This window comes from Crinia signifera, chromosome 2, assembly GCF_055691185.1.
Source record: "Crinia signifera chromosome 2, ASM5569118v1, whole genome shotgun sequence".
Classification (NCBI taxonomy): domain Eukaryota; kingdom Metazoa; phylum Chordata; class Amphibia; order Anura; family Myobatrachidae; genus Crinia; species Crinia signifera.
Genome location: NC_139218.1, coordinates 39,448,790 through 39,467,578, shown reverse-complemented (window position 1 = coordinate 39,467,578; position 18,789 = coordinate 39,448,790). Strand labels below are relative to the sequence as shown.

General features: G+C 45.0%; 1 protein-coding gene across 2 annotated transcripts in view; it reads left to right on the top strand.

Annotated features, from left to right (window-relative positions):
* Positions 1–2,410: 2,410 nt before the first annotated feature.
* The window catches only part of LOC146058713 (uncharacterized), a 229,593-nt gene continuing 213,214 nt past the window's right edge, over positions 2,411–18,789 (top strand). For both annotated transcript variants that reach the window (XR_014469912.1, XM_083170963.1), the window contains exons 1-2: positions 2,411–2,761; positions 5,852–5,923. Coding sequence is in view for 1 of the 2 variants with exons in the window: in XM_083170963.1 (XP_083027089.1) it covers positions 2,665–2,761; positions 5,852–5,923 (169 nt within the window). In the remaining variant the exon portion in view is untranslated. The remainder of the gene's footprint in view (positions 2,762–5,851; positions 5,924–18,789) is intronic.

Sequence of the window (18,789 nt, the reverse complement as noted above, 5' to 3'; positions counted from 1 at the left end):
CACTGACAGCTTCTCACCTTTCTCCTCTACTTCACCTACTGCTTACCCCTGGCATCACCCACTTTCTCCTCTTGTTGCCTATTCCCTGGCTACACCCATTGCCCTCTCACTGTCACCCATTGCTTTACCCTCTATCTTTCTCACTCTCTCCCCACCATTCTCTCTGTGGGTGGGCTCCCCTGTACACACTAGGTGATTTTGCCCAGCGTGTATGAACAATGATTATGGGAAAAATTGCTGGGCTAAAAATTGCTCAGTGCATACACACCGATTTTCTCCTTGTTCAGCGATTTTCCATGACAGGATTTTTTGGAAAGCCACTTACCCCGTTGCTCATTTGCTGGTAATACCCGCAGATGAGCTGCAGTCACTGGTGATGATGCGGGAGCACACATCAGGGCTCCCCGCTGGCCATACACACTGGGCGGCTTTTGAGCTCAAAGCAGATAAAAACTGAGCTGCTTTTCAGCTCAAAATCACCCAGTGTGTATGGGCCTTTAGGGTTACAGATGGGGCATTTGTCCGTTGTGACAGAGTGGGGGCATCAGCAGAGTAGCTGGAGATTTGGCAATGCAGGTCTAGACAGGCTGGCCGGGGATACCTCTGGTGTGATCTGCATGGATGGGGGGGGGGGGGTTCTGAACTACCACTCACTGATCACCTCCTGATTCAGAAATGGATGGAAGTTCAATGCCCAGTGGTGAACTTCCATCTGATCTCTAGGAGGGGCGTGCATGCGGTAGACGTCTCAGTAGAAGAGACGCCTCCTGCACGTAACCGTGATCCCAGCACTGCTAACGACATCAGTCACGATGTTCCCCACAGACTGCCAGCTAAGTATGCCCCAGCTTGCAAAGCTAGCCAGTGGAAGTTGTGCCCACGAGGCCAGAAGAAAACAGGGGTTTCAATGAACACAAATGGTCACAGTGGTACTTGAGCACTAGTGCAGCACTAGTATATTCCATTGCTGAAACCATGCCTAACAGAATCTTGCTCATACTACAATATTAAACTAACCTACAGTAGGTGAAATTATAGCTTAAAACCTGAACAAAGTGTTGCATAAAAATAAAACATTTCCATAATGCTTATATGACAGTAGTACTCTTGCATTTGTGTATTTTTTACTTTGTGGCTGCTCCATAAGGATTGACACAACTGTTTTGGGCAGACGTTCAGTTACTCCATCAGCAATGAGAGCTACCTGCAGGCAGAAATCACTCTGTTCCAGTGTTTGGCACCTCTGACTTCCACACAGCTTGAAAAAGACAGATTTGCATGCTCCCGGCAGGGCTGGATTACCGCCAGCAGCCGCAGTGCTAACGTTACTGACTCTTGACAAAGGAGATCATTTTTTTGAACACATCCTTCAGCACAGAATTTTCTATGTGATGATAAAGTAATGATACCATCACTAGGCCCATGAATTGCAAAATGAAATGCATTGCGTTGAAAATGCCTTTAAAGAGAGTAACAGTACATTTTTTGTTGCACACATGGAGGCCATCAGGAGCTGTGGAGCCCAGTACAAATGTAAAAGATAGGTTCCCCACCTATCAGGTCCCACATGTATTCCAAAACTCATATATAATGGAATATCACGCTCATTCCCTTGTATAAGTGTGGTGTAAGAGTAATGCTGGAGGCAGAATCAGTAAAACAATCTTGTCTTGCACCGATGGTATTACTAAATCCCTTGTGTGGTGGAAACAATGCTAGATTCAATCAGTATATAAATCTTTTACTGTCAAATCAAGATCAAGAGAAACAACAGTGTGAAGATATCATATAAGGAAAGTTTGACATAAATACAGCGGGATACGGTCATTTGGTCTACAGCATCTTGGTCGACAAGCATTGTGTTGACATGGGTCATGGTCGACATGGGTCTCGGTCGACATGGGTTTAGGTCAACAGGTCATTAGGTTGACACATGCATTAGGTCGACAGTGTATATGTCGGCATGGGGTTTTTCGCTGTTTTTTGAGCCGACATGTGCTAACAGGCAGTATTTCATGCCCTACCATCCTCTAGATCAGGGCTGGGCAACACCGGCCCTCCAGATGTTAGTGAACTACACATCCCAGGATGCTTTGCATTAGTTTTGCTATGTGAAACTGATGCAAGGCATGCTGGGATGTGTAGTTCATCAACATCTGGAGGACCGGTGTTGCCCAGCCCTGCTCTAGGGTGTGGTAGGAGAATAAAATAGTGTGCCCGAAGCATCGCGAGCGAAGCAGGGGATGCGGTGCACTTTAAACTGTGTCCATGTCGACTGTGTCGACATTCGGGTAAAAAAAAAAAAAACCAGTGGAAAAACCCCATGTCGACCTAGACACTGTCGACCTAATGCTTAGGTCAACCTAATGACCTGTCGACCTAAGCCCATTTTGACCTTGTCCCATGTCGACCTAGAACCATGTCGACCTTTCCCCATGTTGCTTAATGATAATGCTTGTCGACCAAGATGCTGTAGACCAGATGATCCCAACCCAATACAGCACTATGGGGCTTATACAGACAGGGCGATTATCATAGTCTGAATATGCGTATGTCAATAAAATCCTACTTTTCTGATTGACAGGAAGCTGCATTTTGGGGGTTGTAACCGGCCTTTATCTGAGGGAGTCAGGGAAGACGCAGGCGTTTTCAGTGAAGTCGTGGATGTCAGTTCTGGCTATAACCCAACTGCTTCTATCGAAGCCGCCAACTAAGTCCTGGGCTACGCACAGACTGCACACATTGGGAAAATCCTTTGATTGTGAGTTATTGTGAATGGATTTGCAGCATGTCGCAGGCTTGTACAGAGCAGGGTGGCAATGAACTGATCGCAGGGCTCTACAAATTAACAGCAGTCTGAATGTGTATGTGTAATAGGGTAGATACAATAAAGGGTGACAGTCAATAGAGCGATCACTATCGACAGGCAAAAGGTCGACACAAAAAAGTAAACATGCATGATATGGTCAAAACGTAAAAGTTTGACTCGAGGTTTCAAATTTCTTTGTGTCCATGTCGACGTGGGTCGACAAGTGTAGCGCATACCGTCGCATGCCGCACCATGTTTTAGGCAAACTATTATATTCCCCCTCCATGTCCACTGGGATGGTAACGTATGAACAAGTCCTTTTCTAAAAAATAAAATTGTGACAAACTCATGTCGGCCTTTTGCTTGTGTGGTCCTTTTGAACGTGTCGACCTAGACATTGTCCACCTAATGACCGCATCCCCTCTGAATAATCACCAATAATGTGTCAGATACAGGTAAAGTCTGCCATATACAAAAATACGATATTTCAATATTCCGAAATCCAAAATGTTCTAAGCAGGACTGAGATAGTGACACATGTATAATATGCACTGCTAATGCACATCCTTTTTGAGTGATGGTTCCATGAACACCAGGATTACTTCCTGCCGGAATGGCTGGGAGGCTCCCGAAAATCAGGGCTGCCTCCCAGCCCCCTGGAAAGGAGGGGAAATCCACTGCATTGCCACCAGTTTCCTGTGACCCCTTCCTCGGAGGTGGGTCCGTGGGACCAAATGACACGAATTGCATCATTGTAGCCCCGCCCACCACTGTGCAGTGCCAGTAACACCAGCATTGCATAGAAGGGACATGGCTATGATGACATGATCACGCTCTCCACGCCCCCAAAACTGTGTTACCCTCATAGTTCTGTTAATTTTTCATCAGGCCGGCGGCCATGTACCCCTGCCTCATTAGGCAACACAGATTACACAGAGTTTCGTGCAGGATTTACTGCAAGGCAACCTAAACGCAAGTCTAGGGCCTGGGCATGTGGCTGGGGTGAGTGGTAGTGGGGTGAGGGCTGGTGCGCTAGGACTGCAGGTGCGCTTAGTACACATATATCTGACAGGCTGGCAGGTACCACTGCCTGCGGAGCGTCTCGGCTGTCAATGTGTCAGACTGCTGCATTGTGCTATTTCAGCATTTAACATGAAATGTAGCTGGCCTGTCAGATACAGAACGGGCCCCCCATCAAGGGGGTTCAGGTGGTATACCTGTATAATGCCCGGGAAGATGGAGGGGTTGGGGCCCGGTGGCTCTAATGATCCAGACTACAAATTACTTCTCTGGCCAGAATCATTCATGTAGTGTCTAGATCCCCTTTAGTTTTGTAAATTTTCCTATCATGCACTGGGTCCAGGTATACATGGAGGGAGAATATAAATCTGTGGAGAGTAAAGTGAGCCACCGTGCCCAAAGCGTGCGAGCGTACAATGCAGCTAAAATAAAACAAAATAACTGATACCTACATGAATTACAGATAAAGTACAAAACGTTGGGAGGGTATCCATACCTCCCAACATGACCCTCTCCAGGAGGGACACTTTGCTCTGTTTCTGGACTTCCCTCTTAATGTATGATTGCCATCACCTGTTTTAAACAGGTAAATGGGTAATAAAGGTGCTTCCTCACAGGTGATGGCAATCATACATTACCAGGGAAGTCCAGGAACAGAGCAATGTGTCCCTCCTGGAGAGGGTAATGTTGGGAGGTATGGGCATCTAACAACTTCCATACTCACTGATTGTCACATCCTGTAAACAAAACTGAAGGGGATCTAGTCTGTACCAAATCATTAGTGCTTGCAGTGCTGCGGAGCTAGATCATGTGATGAAACCTTCCCTGGGAAAACTACTCTCTCAGACAAGTTTCTCCCTCAGGCACCCCCGCTAGATCACTTTCCTTGTTAGGCCTGCATTAGCCCCACCCCCAACTCTCCTCCTGAGTCCTCCCTACTTCCTTTGGCACAGCATACACAGAAGCAGACTGGCTCTGTGGCTACAGTACACACCACATAGGTACTCCATATCCCCTGCAGTCTCTCTCACTACCTGCCTTTCCCTACCGTCTCTCCAACTGTGCTCATACACTCTGCAGTCTCTCTCACTGTCTCCTTATCCCATACAGTCTCTCCTACCGTCTCCTCCCTGTATATACCATAGGGGGGTGTGGATCAGTTGGTCACCAGCAAGTTGTTAGACAGTCATTAGGTCGACATGCAGAAAGGTCAACATGAGTCTAGGTCGACAGGGTCATTAGGTCGACAGTCAAAAGGTCGACACAGTTTGTTTTTTTACCCGAATGTCGACATGGACACAGGTTAAAGTGCACTTCGTCCCCTCGCGTTCCTCGCTGCGTTCGCCATGCTTCGGGCACGGTGCCTCACTGCGCTCGGCACACTATTTTATTCTCCCACCATGCCCTAGTGGATGGTAGGGCATGAAATACCGCCTGTCGGCTCATAAACCAGTGAAACACCCCATGTCGACCTTTTGACTGCCGACCTATCCCATGTCGACCTAATGACCCTGTCGATCCTAACCCATGTCGACCCAGGCTCATGTTACCCTTCCTGCATGTCGACCTAGACACATGGCGACCTAAATGCATGTCTACCTAATGGTGTCGACCTAATGACTGTCTTAACAACTTGCTGGTGACCCAATGACCGTATCCCCCATAGGGATGGACATCTATCTGTCTTTGCACTGATGGTAATGTTTTTACCATTTAATGGCAGCATGCTGATGTGTGCCACCATTAATGGTAAACATTTAATGGTGTTGCAATGGTCTCACCCCTAGTTCCACACCTGCAATTGTCTGAACATGCGCAAAAAGGTTTTTTTGCGCATGCACAAATCCTCAGAATTTTTTTCTGTCTAATTATTTTAATGCGTTGGCCAAATGACCGGATGCCCATTTTATGGCGGGCTTACGATGTCCATCCTTAATATGCCTTCCAATATATACCTCTGCCCCCTCCCCATCTGTGTCTCTGCCCCATTTACCCATGTGTGCCTATGCTCTTTCCCTGCAGGTACGACTCTGCCTCTTTCCTGCGTTGGCTGGTACAGAATTGGTTGGATGGATGGACATAGAACCAAAAAGTGTAAGTACAGTGTCATAGGCACTAATCAGACCCTCGTTTATTAGTCTTGCACCAGATAACATGATCCCCTGTCTCTGGCGAAGCTGAGCTGCAATGTAACCCTCTTTGGTTGCTGGTCTCCTGCACTCACTCTGAGGAATGTTGCCCATAGCAACCAATCAGATTCTAGCTATTATCCTATTGAAAGTGCTAGATCAGGCCTGGCCAACCTGTGGATCTCCAGCTGTTGTGAAACTACAAGTCCCAGCATGCCTTGCCACAGTTTTACAACAGCTGGAGAGCCACAGGTTGTCCAGGCCTGTGTTAGATCATTGATGAGTAGAATCTGATTGGTTGCCATAGGAAACATCTCTCGTAAAATCTCACATTTGAGTAAATTTGCCCCTTGGTGTTGCCTCCTGCTTTTGCCACTGGGGATCTGTAGTCAGAGTCTTGTAACCATACAGTGTACTGCTTGTGTCACTGCTGTATAACCGTATTGGCATTATATTTACATGTACAATGAAGCACCCCTCTTTGCATACCAGCTTGTGTTATTGGTTTATGTGAATGGCTTTTGTTTGTATCAGCATTAAAGATCTGGCAGAAGAGTCCATGATAATGTGACTGTTTATGTATTATGTTTCGCCTTATATATTCTGTATGTTATGCTTCTGCAGTGACTGTTTGGTATATATCTCAGCGGACTATACAGATGTCATTCAGTGGAGTGAAGGTTTTAGAAATTTCTTATTCCTATGCTAGCTGCATATCATCACTTGCTAGATAACATACCTCCTGATTACAGCGGGACAGTCCCTCTTTATGGAGACTATCCTGCTGTCCCTCCCACAGGTGGCAAGATCCAGCGGGGGGGGGGAGTTTATGGGTGAGCTGGATATCAGCCGGTGATTGCTGAAGATGCCATCTTTTCAGTTCAGGGAGGGTGCCGGGGGCTGCCCAGCTGCTAGGGGTCCCCGAAAATGAAAACAAACAAAGCAGGTTGTGGCGCTAGGCCACGCCCCACTAACTAAGGCCTTGCACATACTAGGCCCACCTCCTTTTCAGGCCAGCCGCACATTCGACGATTTTGAGTCTGGCGAAAGTTGGGAGGTTTGCTTATGATGATCTAGGATTCTAGGCACTGGCGATCAGTGTTTGGGGGAAATTTATTAAGATGGGCGTTCTATTGAAGATGCTATGGGCAAAATTAGATGCTGCATATTATCTTGTAGAAGGTGCTAAGTAAATAAGAAGTAGGTTCTTATTAGTTGCTATGGGCAACATTCTATATTCAATAGAACTGTCGTCTTAGTAAATGTACCTGTTTGTGTCTCAAAGGAATTGGCCCATCATCTTGGTCCATTGTGTTTTTTTTTGCCTTTTAATAGTTAGCGACTGAATTGCGAACAACAGATTTATTTATTACTAGTTATTATATAGTGCACACATATTCCGCAGCGCTTTACAATCATTCTAGGGTAATTTTGTTTTGAGCCAAGGATCCCACCAGTATATTTTTGGATTGTGAGAGGAAACCGGAGTAAACCCACGCAAGCACAGGGAGAGTATACTAATTCCGCACAGTTAGGGCCATGGTGGGATTCAAACCCATGAACTCAGTGCTGTGAGGCAGTAATGCTAACCATTACACTGTCTGCTCGCATGAATGTCCAAGGTGTAATTGTAATTTTTTCAGATTAATGGTGTAACAATGACGCATATTGGGACAGATATATTGTATTAAGCCTGGTGAAGAGGTTGTAACGCACCATCCAATCTGCTATGTTAAAAAAATGAGTTGATTGGCCTGGTGTGTTATCATCTTCCACTTTAGCTTTTTGCCAGGCTTAATACATCTGTGCGTACCCCAGTGTGTGAAGAAAATGTGTGCCAAGATGTGTCAGCTTATTAGCAAAGGTCTGTGATCAACAGCCTCCTTTTGAGTATAGTTGTATGTGGAAACATTTCTACTCCGCTGCTGTCAGACAGTGTAATTCCCATACACTGTAGTTGTAGGTAAGCACCAATCGGCACAGAGACAAGATCCCGCTTACCACACTCTTCCCTGCTGCCATATTGGCGAGCTTTCTGCCATTGCAGGAAGAGCAGGTACAGAGAGACACTTCCAGGGGGACCATCCACACGAATGCATAGCCTGTGTTCTGGAACTACTGTAGAGAATGGACTTAAGGTGCCCATACACGGTAATTATTGTATGTAACATTGTATACAATATCGCATCTCATCGCATCTCGGTTTTGCGATGAGATCTAGTACAAAAGTATGTGCAGCACTCATCTCATCTCATCGCAAAACCGAGATGCGATATTGGATACAATATTGTATACAATAATTGTACAGTGTATGGGCACCTTTAGGTATGAGTATTAGTTTTGGCGTTAGTTTAGAGCAGGGGTCCCCAATCTTTTTTGATTCACGGCACCCTAGAGTATCAGACTTTTTTTCACGGCACCCCTAGGTAAAATTTTTTTAATTTAGATTGGGTTTATATGCGATTCTTAGTGACAGTTATGTGGTAAAGGGCAGGATTTTGGTTCTGTTGGTACACATTCTATGATTGCCAGCTACCAGCACTGGTTTTGCTCATAAATAATTAACCATTAATAATTTGAGTTGGTCCTAGACCACCAAGCCGCGGCACCCCTGCATGTGTCCCGAGGCACCCCAGGGAGCCACGGCACACAGTTTGGGAACCACTGGTTTAGAGGTTTGAGTATAAGGACTCGGGTAGGGATTAACGGATTGGATTAGACATTAGTGGTTAGGGTGGGATTTCTAGTTAGGGTCAGGATTTGGAAATCCTTTGCTATGTGTCCTAGATTTATTGAGGTAAAGTGACAATATAAGGGACATAAATCACTGGCCAGTTCCCAATGGAAGCTATTAGTAGGGAGAGGCTTCTGTTGTAATCGCCGTTCCCTGGTCCCAGGTTGTTCACGAAACCTCGGTAGCTTCTCTTTGTTGTGGTGGCAGAAGGGGGATGACTGCGGTTAGTATTGTGTGTTAGGCGGTCGTATGTGTAAACAGGGCCTGATTAAAATTTCCAGGTGCCCATAGCTGATACATATGTAGCTCCCCTTGTAATGCTGCTAAATACATGTGTATGGGTGCTTGGGAATTTGCCATGTGCGTGTAACTAAGGATATACAACTGGCATGTAGAATCTAATGCTTGTGTTGTGTGAAGGAGCCTCTGGGGCCCAAAACACTCCTGTTTTCTGGAGTAAACCGCAGAGATTAAGTACCTCCAGGAATGCATCACGGAGGGACTGCAGCAGGAATCTCCAATACCTGCTGTGATCCCTCCTGCTCCACTTGTAGCCGCATCCCCATAGGTCTCTATGGCGTATGCGGTGCTTTCCGGTGTATCAGTATTGGGCAGTATGGAATCAGGTCATACTATTCTACGATGTCGGTAGTCCATTGTAGGCTATGGGCTACATACCACACTGCCAGCAGGGCAGTGCAGTCAGCTGGGTCAGAGGAGGGTCATCGCTAAGCATGCATGTGCCTACCCCCGGAGCCCTATCCCTGCATGTGCAGGAAGCTACGTCCGGACATTAGGATTGCATATTACAATGCAATTCTTGGAACTTGTTTAGTTTCACGGCGGCAGCTCTACGCTACGTTTTCAACGTAGCCTAAGCTGTGTTGTCAGTGTAGCTGCCACCGTGAACTACACTGGGAGCAGGGTGTGGGTGCTTTGTTTTATACTTACTGTCCTCCGGTCGGTGATCCCCGCGGGCAACTGTAACTTTCAGTCCCCCTCCTCCGGCAGTCACTCCCCGGTGCCAGCAATGTACGTAATTCAGCGTATTGCCGCTGGGGGAGCATCACATGGTTTCCCTGCCCCCCAGCGGCACTACGCTAATTGCGTACATTGTCCGCTGCCAGTGCCGGAGGAGGGGGACTGAACGCTGGCCCCGGGGAGTGACTGCCAGAGGAGGGGGACTGAACGCTGCCCATCGGTGGACTTGATGGACGCGGTGGCTGGGCCGGAGGAGGGTAAGTATAAAGCAGAACACACACACACATTTCCCCCACTATCCACGTCATATCCTCACTATCCACGTCATACCCCCAGTATCCACGTCGGTGTGGAGTTGATTTTATAAAGTGTGGTGAGCCCAATGCATGGCGAGCGGACGCATATCCGTGTCCCCTTGCGGGGCTCGCTGCGCTTCGGGCTGAGCGACCATATTGCTAGAGATTGGAGGGTGCACCAGCGATAATTTGCCAGGTGCACGTTCCTATTTTTAGCCCCCTTATGATCGCTGACCAACTCATTCCCTCTGCGGCTCCCCCGGCAGAGGTTTCCTTTCATCAGTGGCCATCTCTGGTCGCTGATGAAAAAGAGACACTGGGCAATATATTGTCCCCGTGTGTACATAGCTTTAATGCGATCCTTCTTAAATTTGCCTGGTTGGCTTTAGGCTGCCCAGCTGGGACCGTAGCACATTGTACATAAAGTCATAGTTCCACCAGTAAGTTCCACCAGTAAGTTACATTGGCACAGCCATCTGGCAGTCACCTTAAGAACCCCCAGTGATAGCTAGGGATGCCAGTCCCAATTTGCCAATCCTGGGATTCCGGTACTTATTTCTCTCCCCACCAGTGCTTAGCTATTTCTCTCCCTACAGCCCCCTGACTCCAAACACCAGCCTCCACTTGTGTGATATTTCAGCGGCTGGCATGGTTCTCTCCCTTCCAAATCAAAACGCCATGTTCTGCTAAAGACTCAGCCGAACGGACGGATGTACGATTGTGAAGGATTTTGCTTTATACTGGGTGGGCACAGACGGTGTTTGGGCTGCGCACAGCCTGAGGACAGGGGAAACTCGGTAGCGTCTGATCTGTCTGCTGCTCAGCGCTGTGTGGTATTGAAAAACCAACTGCGCATGTGCTTCCAATCCCCAAATCCTGGGATTGGAAGCGCCGATTTTAGGCCCAATCCGCCTATTAACTGGGACTAGTTGTAAGAAGTGCAGTGATGTGGTTCAAATCTCTATGTTGCCTCTATGTTGCAGTGATGTGGTTTAAATCTCTATGTGCCATGTGGATATGCATTTTTCCTTGATTCAATATTAAATACAGTAAATGCATTTTAGGATATTGTGTGCATTTGTAAATAGCCACTGAAATGATAGGTGCCACACAGGATGTGTCCAGCTGAGTATGTAAATGTGTTTTATACATATTTGGGTTGCTGTGTATAATAATATATAGAGCATATTTGTGCTCGACCTGGTGTCGGAACTGTTAAAATGTGTGTTATGGTTGCACTAAATGATAGTGTGATTGTGGATGACTGGCCTATGGTGGTGGGCAGGTGCGTTACATGGACAGAATCATTAGTTTCATAATAATCTGATGATGGCTGTAGGATGGTGTGGGACTATGAAAAAACAAAGGGGGTTATTCCAACCTGATTTCTGGGCTTTGCAGAGCCCGCCCTGTGTAAGCCTGTGAATTGATGAGCAAGGCTTGCAAAAATATTGCAGCTGGGGATTAGCAGCAAATCCATATGTCAGCTGCTCACCATCTAATGATTTTTCCAGTGTGTGAAGTCTGTGTGTAGCCCAGGACTTACTCTGTGGCTGGGATAGAAACAGGATGCTCGTGGCCAGAGCCGACTCGACTCGCACAACTTCCCAGAAAATGACAGGGCACGCTTGTGTTCACCCTGACACTGCCAGATAATGGCCGTTTACCACCCCAAACGCCGGCTTTCTGCCAATCACTTTGCGTGCTGCCATTGATAAAAAAAATAACGGTAGCAGGATTTGAAAAATGACAGTTAGAAGCTGGTTGATTAGTACAGTACTTTATCTTCATTCACTTTGGGGAAAATTTACTAAGATGGGAGCTGTATTTCAGATGTGATGTTGCTATTGGTGCCATCAGTGAATACGTAAATTCAGCAGATGTCTTCCCAAATAATGTGTAGCGATGTGGGGTGGAGGCGGCAGTCACGGTCTTAATAAATAAGAAGCAATGCTGAACTTGTACGTTTCGACTTCATTTATGATCTTGCTTTAACAGCAGCACTCCGGACTTCCATGACAAATGAGAGCAGCCTTTGTATAGTGACGTTTCAGCCTTCAATGGCTTTTCATAAAGAAGAACAGTAAAATCACCCCTTATGTAGTGCAGCTTCACTCGTTTGTTCACTGTTTTTTTCAGGCGTCCCTGCTCGCAACGGGAGGCACTTCAATGATGACCTCTCCACAAGACGTTTGCCATGAAACCTTGTAAACAAATTAGTGCGTGTAATAAAACTCAATGAGAGTTTGTGTATCTTTGCTAATAATACTTAATGCCCGCTATATCCAACTCAAATCAGTGCAGCAGCAAACAATAAAAAAAAAAAAAAAAAAAAAAAGCAGTGCAAATCAAATCACGTGACATTATGGACCTTACTTACCAAATTCCTTCTTACGGAGCAATATGATAGCTGGCAATGTAATATAATCATATTGCTCAGTGTCCCATTTTCATCAGCGACCAGAGATGGTTGCTGATGAAAATGGCACACTGCCGGGAGAAGAGACAGGGGAAGTCGCTGGTCGGAGAAGCAAGCTCCTCTGACCATCAATCATTAGGGGCTGAAAACGGGAGCGCGTACGCGGCGATTTATCGCCAGTGCACACTCCAATCACTGGCAATATGGTCGCTCAGCGACCATATTGCCAGCAATATATGCTGAAATTGCCCTGTGTGTACACAGCTTTAGATGGACAAAACCATGTGCACTGCAGATGGGGCAGATGTAACATGTGCAGAGATAATTAGATTTGGGTGGGGTTTTACTTCAAACTGATATCTAAATCGCAGTGTAAAAATAAAGCATTGAGGGGCAGATTTATTAAGCTTGGAGAAGAGATAAACTGGAGATAAAGCGGAGAAAAGGTAAAAGGAGATAAAGCACCAGCCAATCAGCTGTGTTTGAAAAAGACAGTTGGGAGTTGATTGGCTGGTGCGTTATCTCATTTTACCTTTTCTCCGCTTTATCTCCAGTTTATCTCTTCTCCAAGCTTAATAAATCTGCCCCTCAGTATTTTCCCTGCACAGAAACAAAATAACTCACCCAAATCTAATTCTCTCTGCACATGTTACATCTGCCCCCCTGCAGTGCACATGGTTTTGTCCATCTGAGAAGGAATTTTCCAGAAGGAGTGAACCAGAATAAGGCCCTATATCAGGAACACTGGCCACTGGACCGCATTATCATAGTAATAAACAAATATATCAGTAAAATACAATAAAAATTGCATTCATCAAACAATTAGAAATACAACTAAGCAAACCACATCCCTAAAGGTGCCCATACACGGTACAATTATTGTATACAATTTGGACTAGATCGCATCGCATAGGTTTTGCAATGCAAATGCGATTAGATGAGATCTAGAGGGTTATTCTGGTTGATTCGCAAGGATGTGAATTCGCAGCCTTGCGAGTCCACCAAACCCCACCCGGCAAATGAACGCCCCCCCCTTGAAGTGCGGGTTCGCCAGCATTCCTATGCCTCGGGTAACTGCCCACATCTTTCAATGGTCGGCGACCATCGAAAGATGTGGTGCGCACACACATATAAAAGTGACCTTTAAGTCACTTACATATGCGTACACGCTGGCACGGATATAGGCGGGCAGCTGACATCCGGTGATATCAGCTGCCAGCCCCCACCACCGGCGTCACCGCCTTATTACCATGAGAACGCCCATGGAAAGCTGGGCATTCCCATATGGTAATGGGGCAGCCCGGCGCTCCCCCGCCCTTCTCCGCCCCCTGCACGCCGTCATGGGTGCGTGCACCCGGCGAACGGAAAAGTTTGATGTGGGTGCATGCACCCTACGTCTGCACAGAAATGCGCTTGCGCAGACGCAAAACATCGGCACTCGAACCGAACAAATGTGAATAACCCCCCTAGTACAAAAACTATGTGCAGCACATACTTTTTGAGCTGTGCGGTGCATCGCACCCAGCAACTGTACCGTGTATGTACAGTGCAGATCTGCCTCTGCTGAGGTCCTTCTAAGTGTGGTCTTGACAAAGAGCTGGATTTGGCCCGAAACTTCAACAAAATGCTGTTTTAAACTTGGTGACGTATTAAAATACTTTCTCTATTTGCAAATAATGGAAGCATGGTAAGTGCTCTTTTTGGACATTGTATATTATGGGCTATTTCCTTGGAAATAGCCTGAGACTCGCACCCCAGCGGATGCTTTAAATGTGGATTGTGAGTGCCATTTCAAAAAACATATATATATATATATATATATATATATATATATATATATATATATATATATATATACATACAATTACATTTTCTTCTATGCATTTCTTCTCTTTAAGTGGGCATATATACCTAGTGGACTATGATGATAGGTCGAATGATTTTCTGGATTTGTCTTCTCTCTTCTGTATTAGTTATATAATAGACAGGGTTTTTTTTTTTGCCATTTCTCCTTGAAATACAGTTTGGTAGTATAAATTAAGAATGTATCATAAAGTGACATCTATCCACACAGATGACCTGCTGGGCACTGTAATGTGCTCTTTTATCCTCTATGATAGACTTAAAAGAAAAGACTAACCAGAAAACAAAATAGATTTTCTCACTAAAATGAAAGGAAATGGCTTGTGACGAGTGCACTGGGGCATGATACAAGGCTAGCAAATGTCACATATGAAGAAGTACTTTGCAGTAGGTGTCAGGATATAGAGCTTGTATTAATGAATTAATGAATTTGATCTGGATAGATGATATGCCCCGAGATATAGTCTGTCTAATAATGCCATATGATTGCATTCGGGGGTCACGGGTTAATACAATAAGCGACAGACATAACATGTTGTAGTCTCTGCTATCTATACCAAAAGATACACATCGGAATTATATTGGTAAGATGATAGTAGGATACTTTATAAATGTCACAGCTACGAACTAACAATATATTGTGAACAGCACAATTGCGGACATACCTTATCATAGTTTTTCGTTGATGGAAGAGATGACAATAGAAATACTGTGGGTGAAATTTAATAGGATGAGAGATTCAGAAAGTGAAAGATTTGGTAAGAAATCTCCAGTTTTTTAAAGCGACAATCATTTACACTTCAATATCAAACTGGTATTGCAGTGTAAATGATTGCTGCTTTAAAAAACTGGAGATTACTTACCAAATCTCTCATTTTCTGAATCTCACATCCTATTAAATTTCACCCACAGTATTTCTATTTTCAGTTTCTGATTTAATTATGAGTTGAGTGATAATGGCACAACAAATCAAATGTTGGATTTATTGTTTAACGTACTCTAAAGGTGCCCATACACTAGTATGATTTGGGCCGTTTCCAACGGGTTGGGGTGATAAATCGGACCAAATGGTATGTGTTTGATGCCCCCCTTCGGGTCCGATACGCGATCGAGCTGGAGCTGAGCAGGAAATCGGACCTGCAGTCTGTACAACAGCCTGTCCAACATTCTCAATTTAGATTTCAGAGCTGAGCATTGCAAATGTGTAATCCATATTACTTTTTCGAATCAATAACATGACTTTAACTATTGTACAGGATAGTTAGCTTAAACAATAAAACAATCTAAAAGCATAAAAGAAAATAGGAGAATAAATAAAAAAAAATTGCCAGTACATTGTCTACAGCTAATTAGAAATTTCCCATAGTTTTTATAATATCAGATATGTCGTCTAGTGTTCTTGTTATAATCTAGATCATTCACAGTTTTGTGTGAGTTCAGCAGCCACTGATATCACTGTGGATGAGCCACAGGGCATCTGATTGGGACACTTAAATGGATTATCCATTATAAACTAGCTGAAATAAAAGAATCCGGACGATGAGACCTGCAGGGCGGGTTTTTCATGATTTATCTGTCCGATTTTTTTTTTCCAGTTAAAGCAAAAAAAAAAGGAATTTGGTTTCACTCTTGAAGAAGAGATATTAAGTCTGTGTCACTGTATTAAAAAAACACCTATGTTTCCCCATAGTAGACCTAAAAGATTTTACTCCATACAATATTAATGCTATTTTTGTAATACAGTATATTCAGAAATTGTTGTTGAAGCTAAGAAGAATAGTTAAAATATATAATTACAGGTTTAGTATCCCATATCCAAAATGCTCGGGACCAGAGAATTTTGGATAACGGATTATTCCGTATTTCACAATATTTTTATATTTCAATGATGTATCTTGAGGTATCTTGCATCCACGTGAAATACAGACAAATATATTTTATTTGTGCATAAAACAAGGTTTCACCCCATGAAACAAAGTTTGTGTACTATATCAGATACTGAATTTAAATGCCAAGCAATCATTTTTTTGCACATATTTAGTTTTACTTCAATATTTTTTATTGAGTTTTTAGAGAAACATACAAAGTCAGTACAAACAAACAACAGTTATAGAAATGATCTAGTGCCAGTTACATATCATGTCCTCAGTAGTGCTGTTACAGACGTCCCCAATTGTGCTTTGAGCAAAATAAAATGGTTTTCGGAATAATTTGGATAACAGATATTTGGATAAGGGATACTCAACCTGTATTAGATTCTCCTTATTAAATCAAATACATTTTTCATAATGGTAAAATGACTGTGCTACATGTATTTCTTCAGAGTATACAATATTTATATTTGTATTTATAATCATAAGACTGTATATTGCAGGATAAATGTCAGGTGTGCTGCTTCTAATTTTGTTACGGATGCTGCTTTCACATTGCCAAAACGTTTAAGACCCGGTATTTTAAAACAGTATTTAAACCGGGTCTGAGCCACTTGACCCCCTTTCACGTTGCAGGTGAAAAACGTATATATTACCATTTTAAACCCCTTTCACACTTCAGTAAATACTGGGTCTCAAGGCAGGTTTGCAGTGTGTAAGCAGTGGAGAACAGGACAGACAGTAGCACTGAGACAGCGCAGTGCATATGTAATGAGCGGGTCTGTTCATTACATATGTGCATATGTGCATATGTAATGAGCGGATCCGTTCATTTCATATGTGCATATGTAATGAGCGGGTCCGCTCATTACATATGTACATATGTAATGAGCTGACCCGCTCATTAAATATGCACTGCGCTGTCTCATTGTCTGCGCTGCCTGAGTCCTAAATACCGATTCAGAGCCGTTCAAACAGCATAAAAAACTGCTCTGAACCGTGTAGGACTCGGTAAATGCAGACTGGAGCTTTCACACTGCAGCTCTAACCATTTTAAAAGGCTAAGAAAAAAATCGACATTATACCGGTTAAGAGCTGCAGTTTGAAAGGGGTATTAGCTGTTGCTATGCATCCTGGACTGGGATTTCTGTGCAGCAGGCACACCTGCATTGAATCCCTCATTAGCTGGTGACCCTTTATTAGGGTTTCTGACCAGCTGCTCCCTGCTGGTGATATTTCCTCTTCCTGTTTAGTCCTCAGTGAAGGCAACATGTGCTTGTCACTGTGAAGTCCTTTGAGTTCTGTCTCCAGCCTGAGTTTATAGCCGTATGTCCAAAGTCAGGCTCCTGTCCTAGTGCAGCCGCCTGTCCTAGTCTGTTTTCCCTGTCCGCGTCCTGTGCAGCCTGTGATTCATTTCCCTGCAGTTCACCACCTTATCCCTCTGCAGAAGGGTCCAGTTCCTGTCCTGTCTCCTGGTACCGGATTCTGGGTAACCTGACCCACACCATTATAGAGTAGAGATAAGTGCCCTTTATCATCTAGGCATCAGTCCATTCTGGTTATTGCAGTTTGCAGGATTACTCTGTGTGGAGTTATATGGTCTCTTTTGCACCATATACTATTGCATAAATGGATCAAGTTTTTATGGTATTGTGTATTGTTTAACACCTTCATGCATTGTTGTTTGGTTGGATGCTGTATCGCTGCACGTGAACGACTCCCCCCCCCCCCCCCCCCCCCCCCCCCCGGATGACAGTATTTTATGGGTTTTAGTCAGCTTTCCTCTTGTCTGCTCTGGAGGTGGTGGGCACCTTGTTTCCTTGCAAAGTCCTGGTGGCACCGGGGTTGGGGTGAAACTAATTTACCCCTTCGAACGTGGCTATTATAGGTGCTAAGTCTTAGCTCTGCAGGTGCCTATAACCTTTGGAGGGATTAACAGAGTCAGGGTTCGGATTGTGGCCTGTCCTCAGCTCTATGCTCCTGGTTATTGTCAGTTACTTTTGTCTGTCCAATGTTCCATATTCAGTTTAATATATGGCTTTTGGCAGCGGTCGCCGGGCTTTTGCTGGCAGTTTCATTCACCGCCTGCCCCGCTGTGCACCCTATTTTATTTACCCACGGCGGGGCAGGTGGCAAATCAAAAATCAACCAGAACGGTGAAAGTCACCTGGAATTGCGACATGGCGGCGGCAGGCATGATGGTGAACCCGCCAGCATGCAGAAAGCCGCAGGGACCCCGCCACTGACTTTACATATGCTGCAGGGGCCCCCTGCCCGCCAGCGCTGCCCGACCTTGTGCTGCCAGACCCCGCTGCATGCAGGACCTCGCTGCATGACCGGTTTGGCAGTGGGTCAGTAATGGTGTGGGGTGGCATGTCTTTGGGGGGGGGGTGTTGCAGGCATCAGAACGTTCTCCTTGGCATCTCCAGACTCTATCACATCTGTCTTTGTGCTCAGTGTGAACCTGCTTTCTACTGTGAAGAGCACAGGGCACCAGTGGCGAATTTGCCAATCTTGGTGTTCTCTGCCAAATGTCCTGCACGGTGTTGGGCTGTAAGCACAACCCCCACTTGTGAACGTCGAGCCCTCATACCACCCTCATGGAGTCTGTTTCTGACTGTTTGAGTAGACACATGCACATTTGTAGCCTGCTGCAGGTCATTTTGC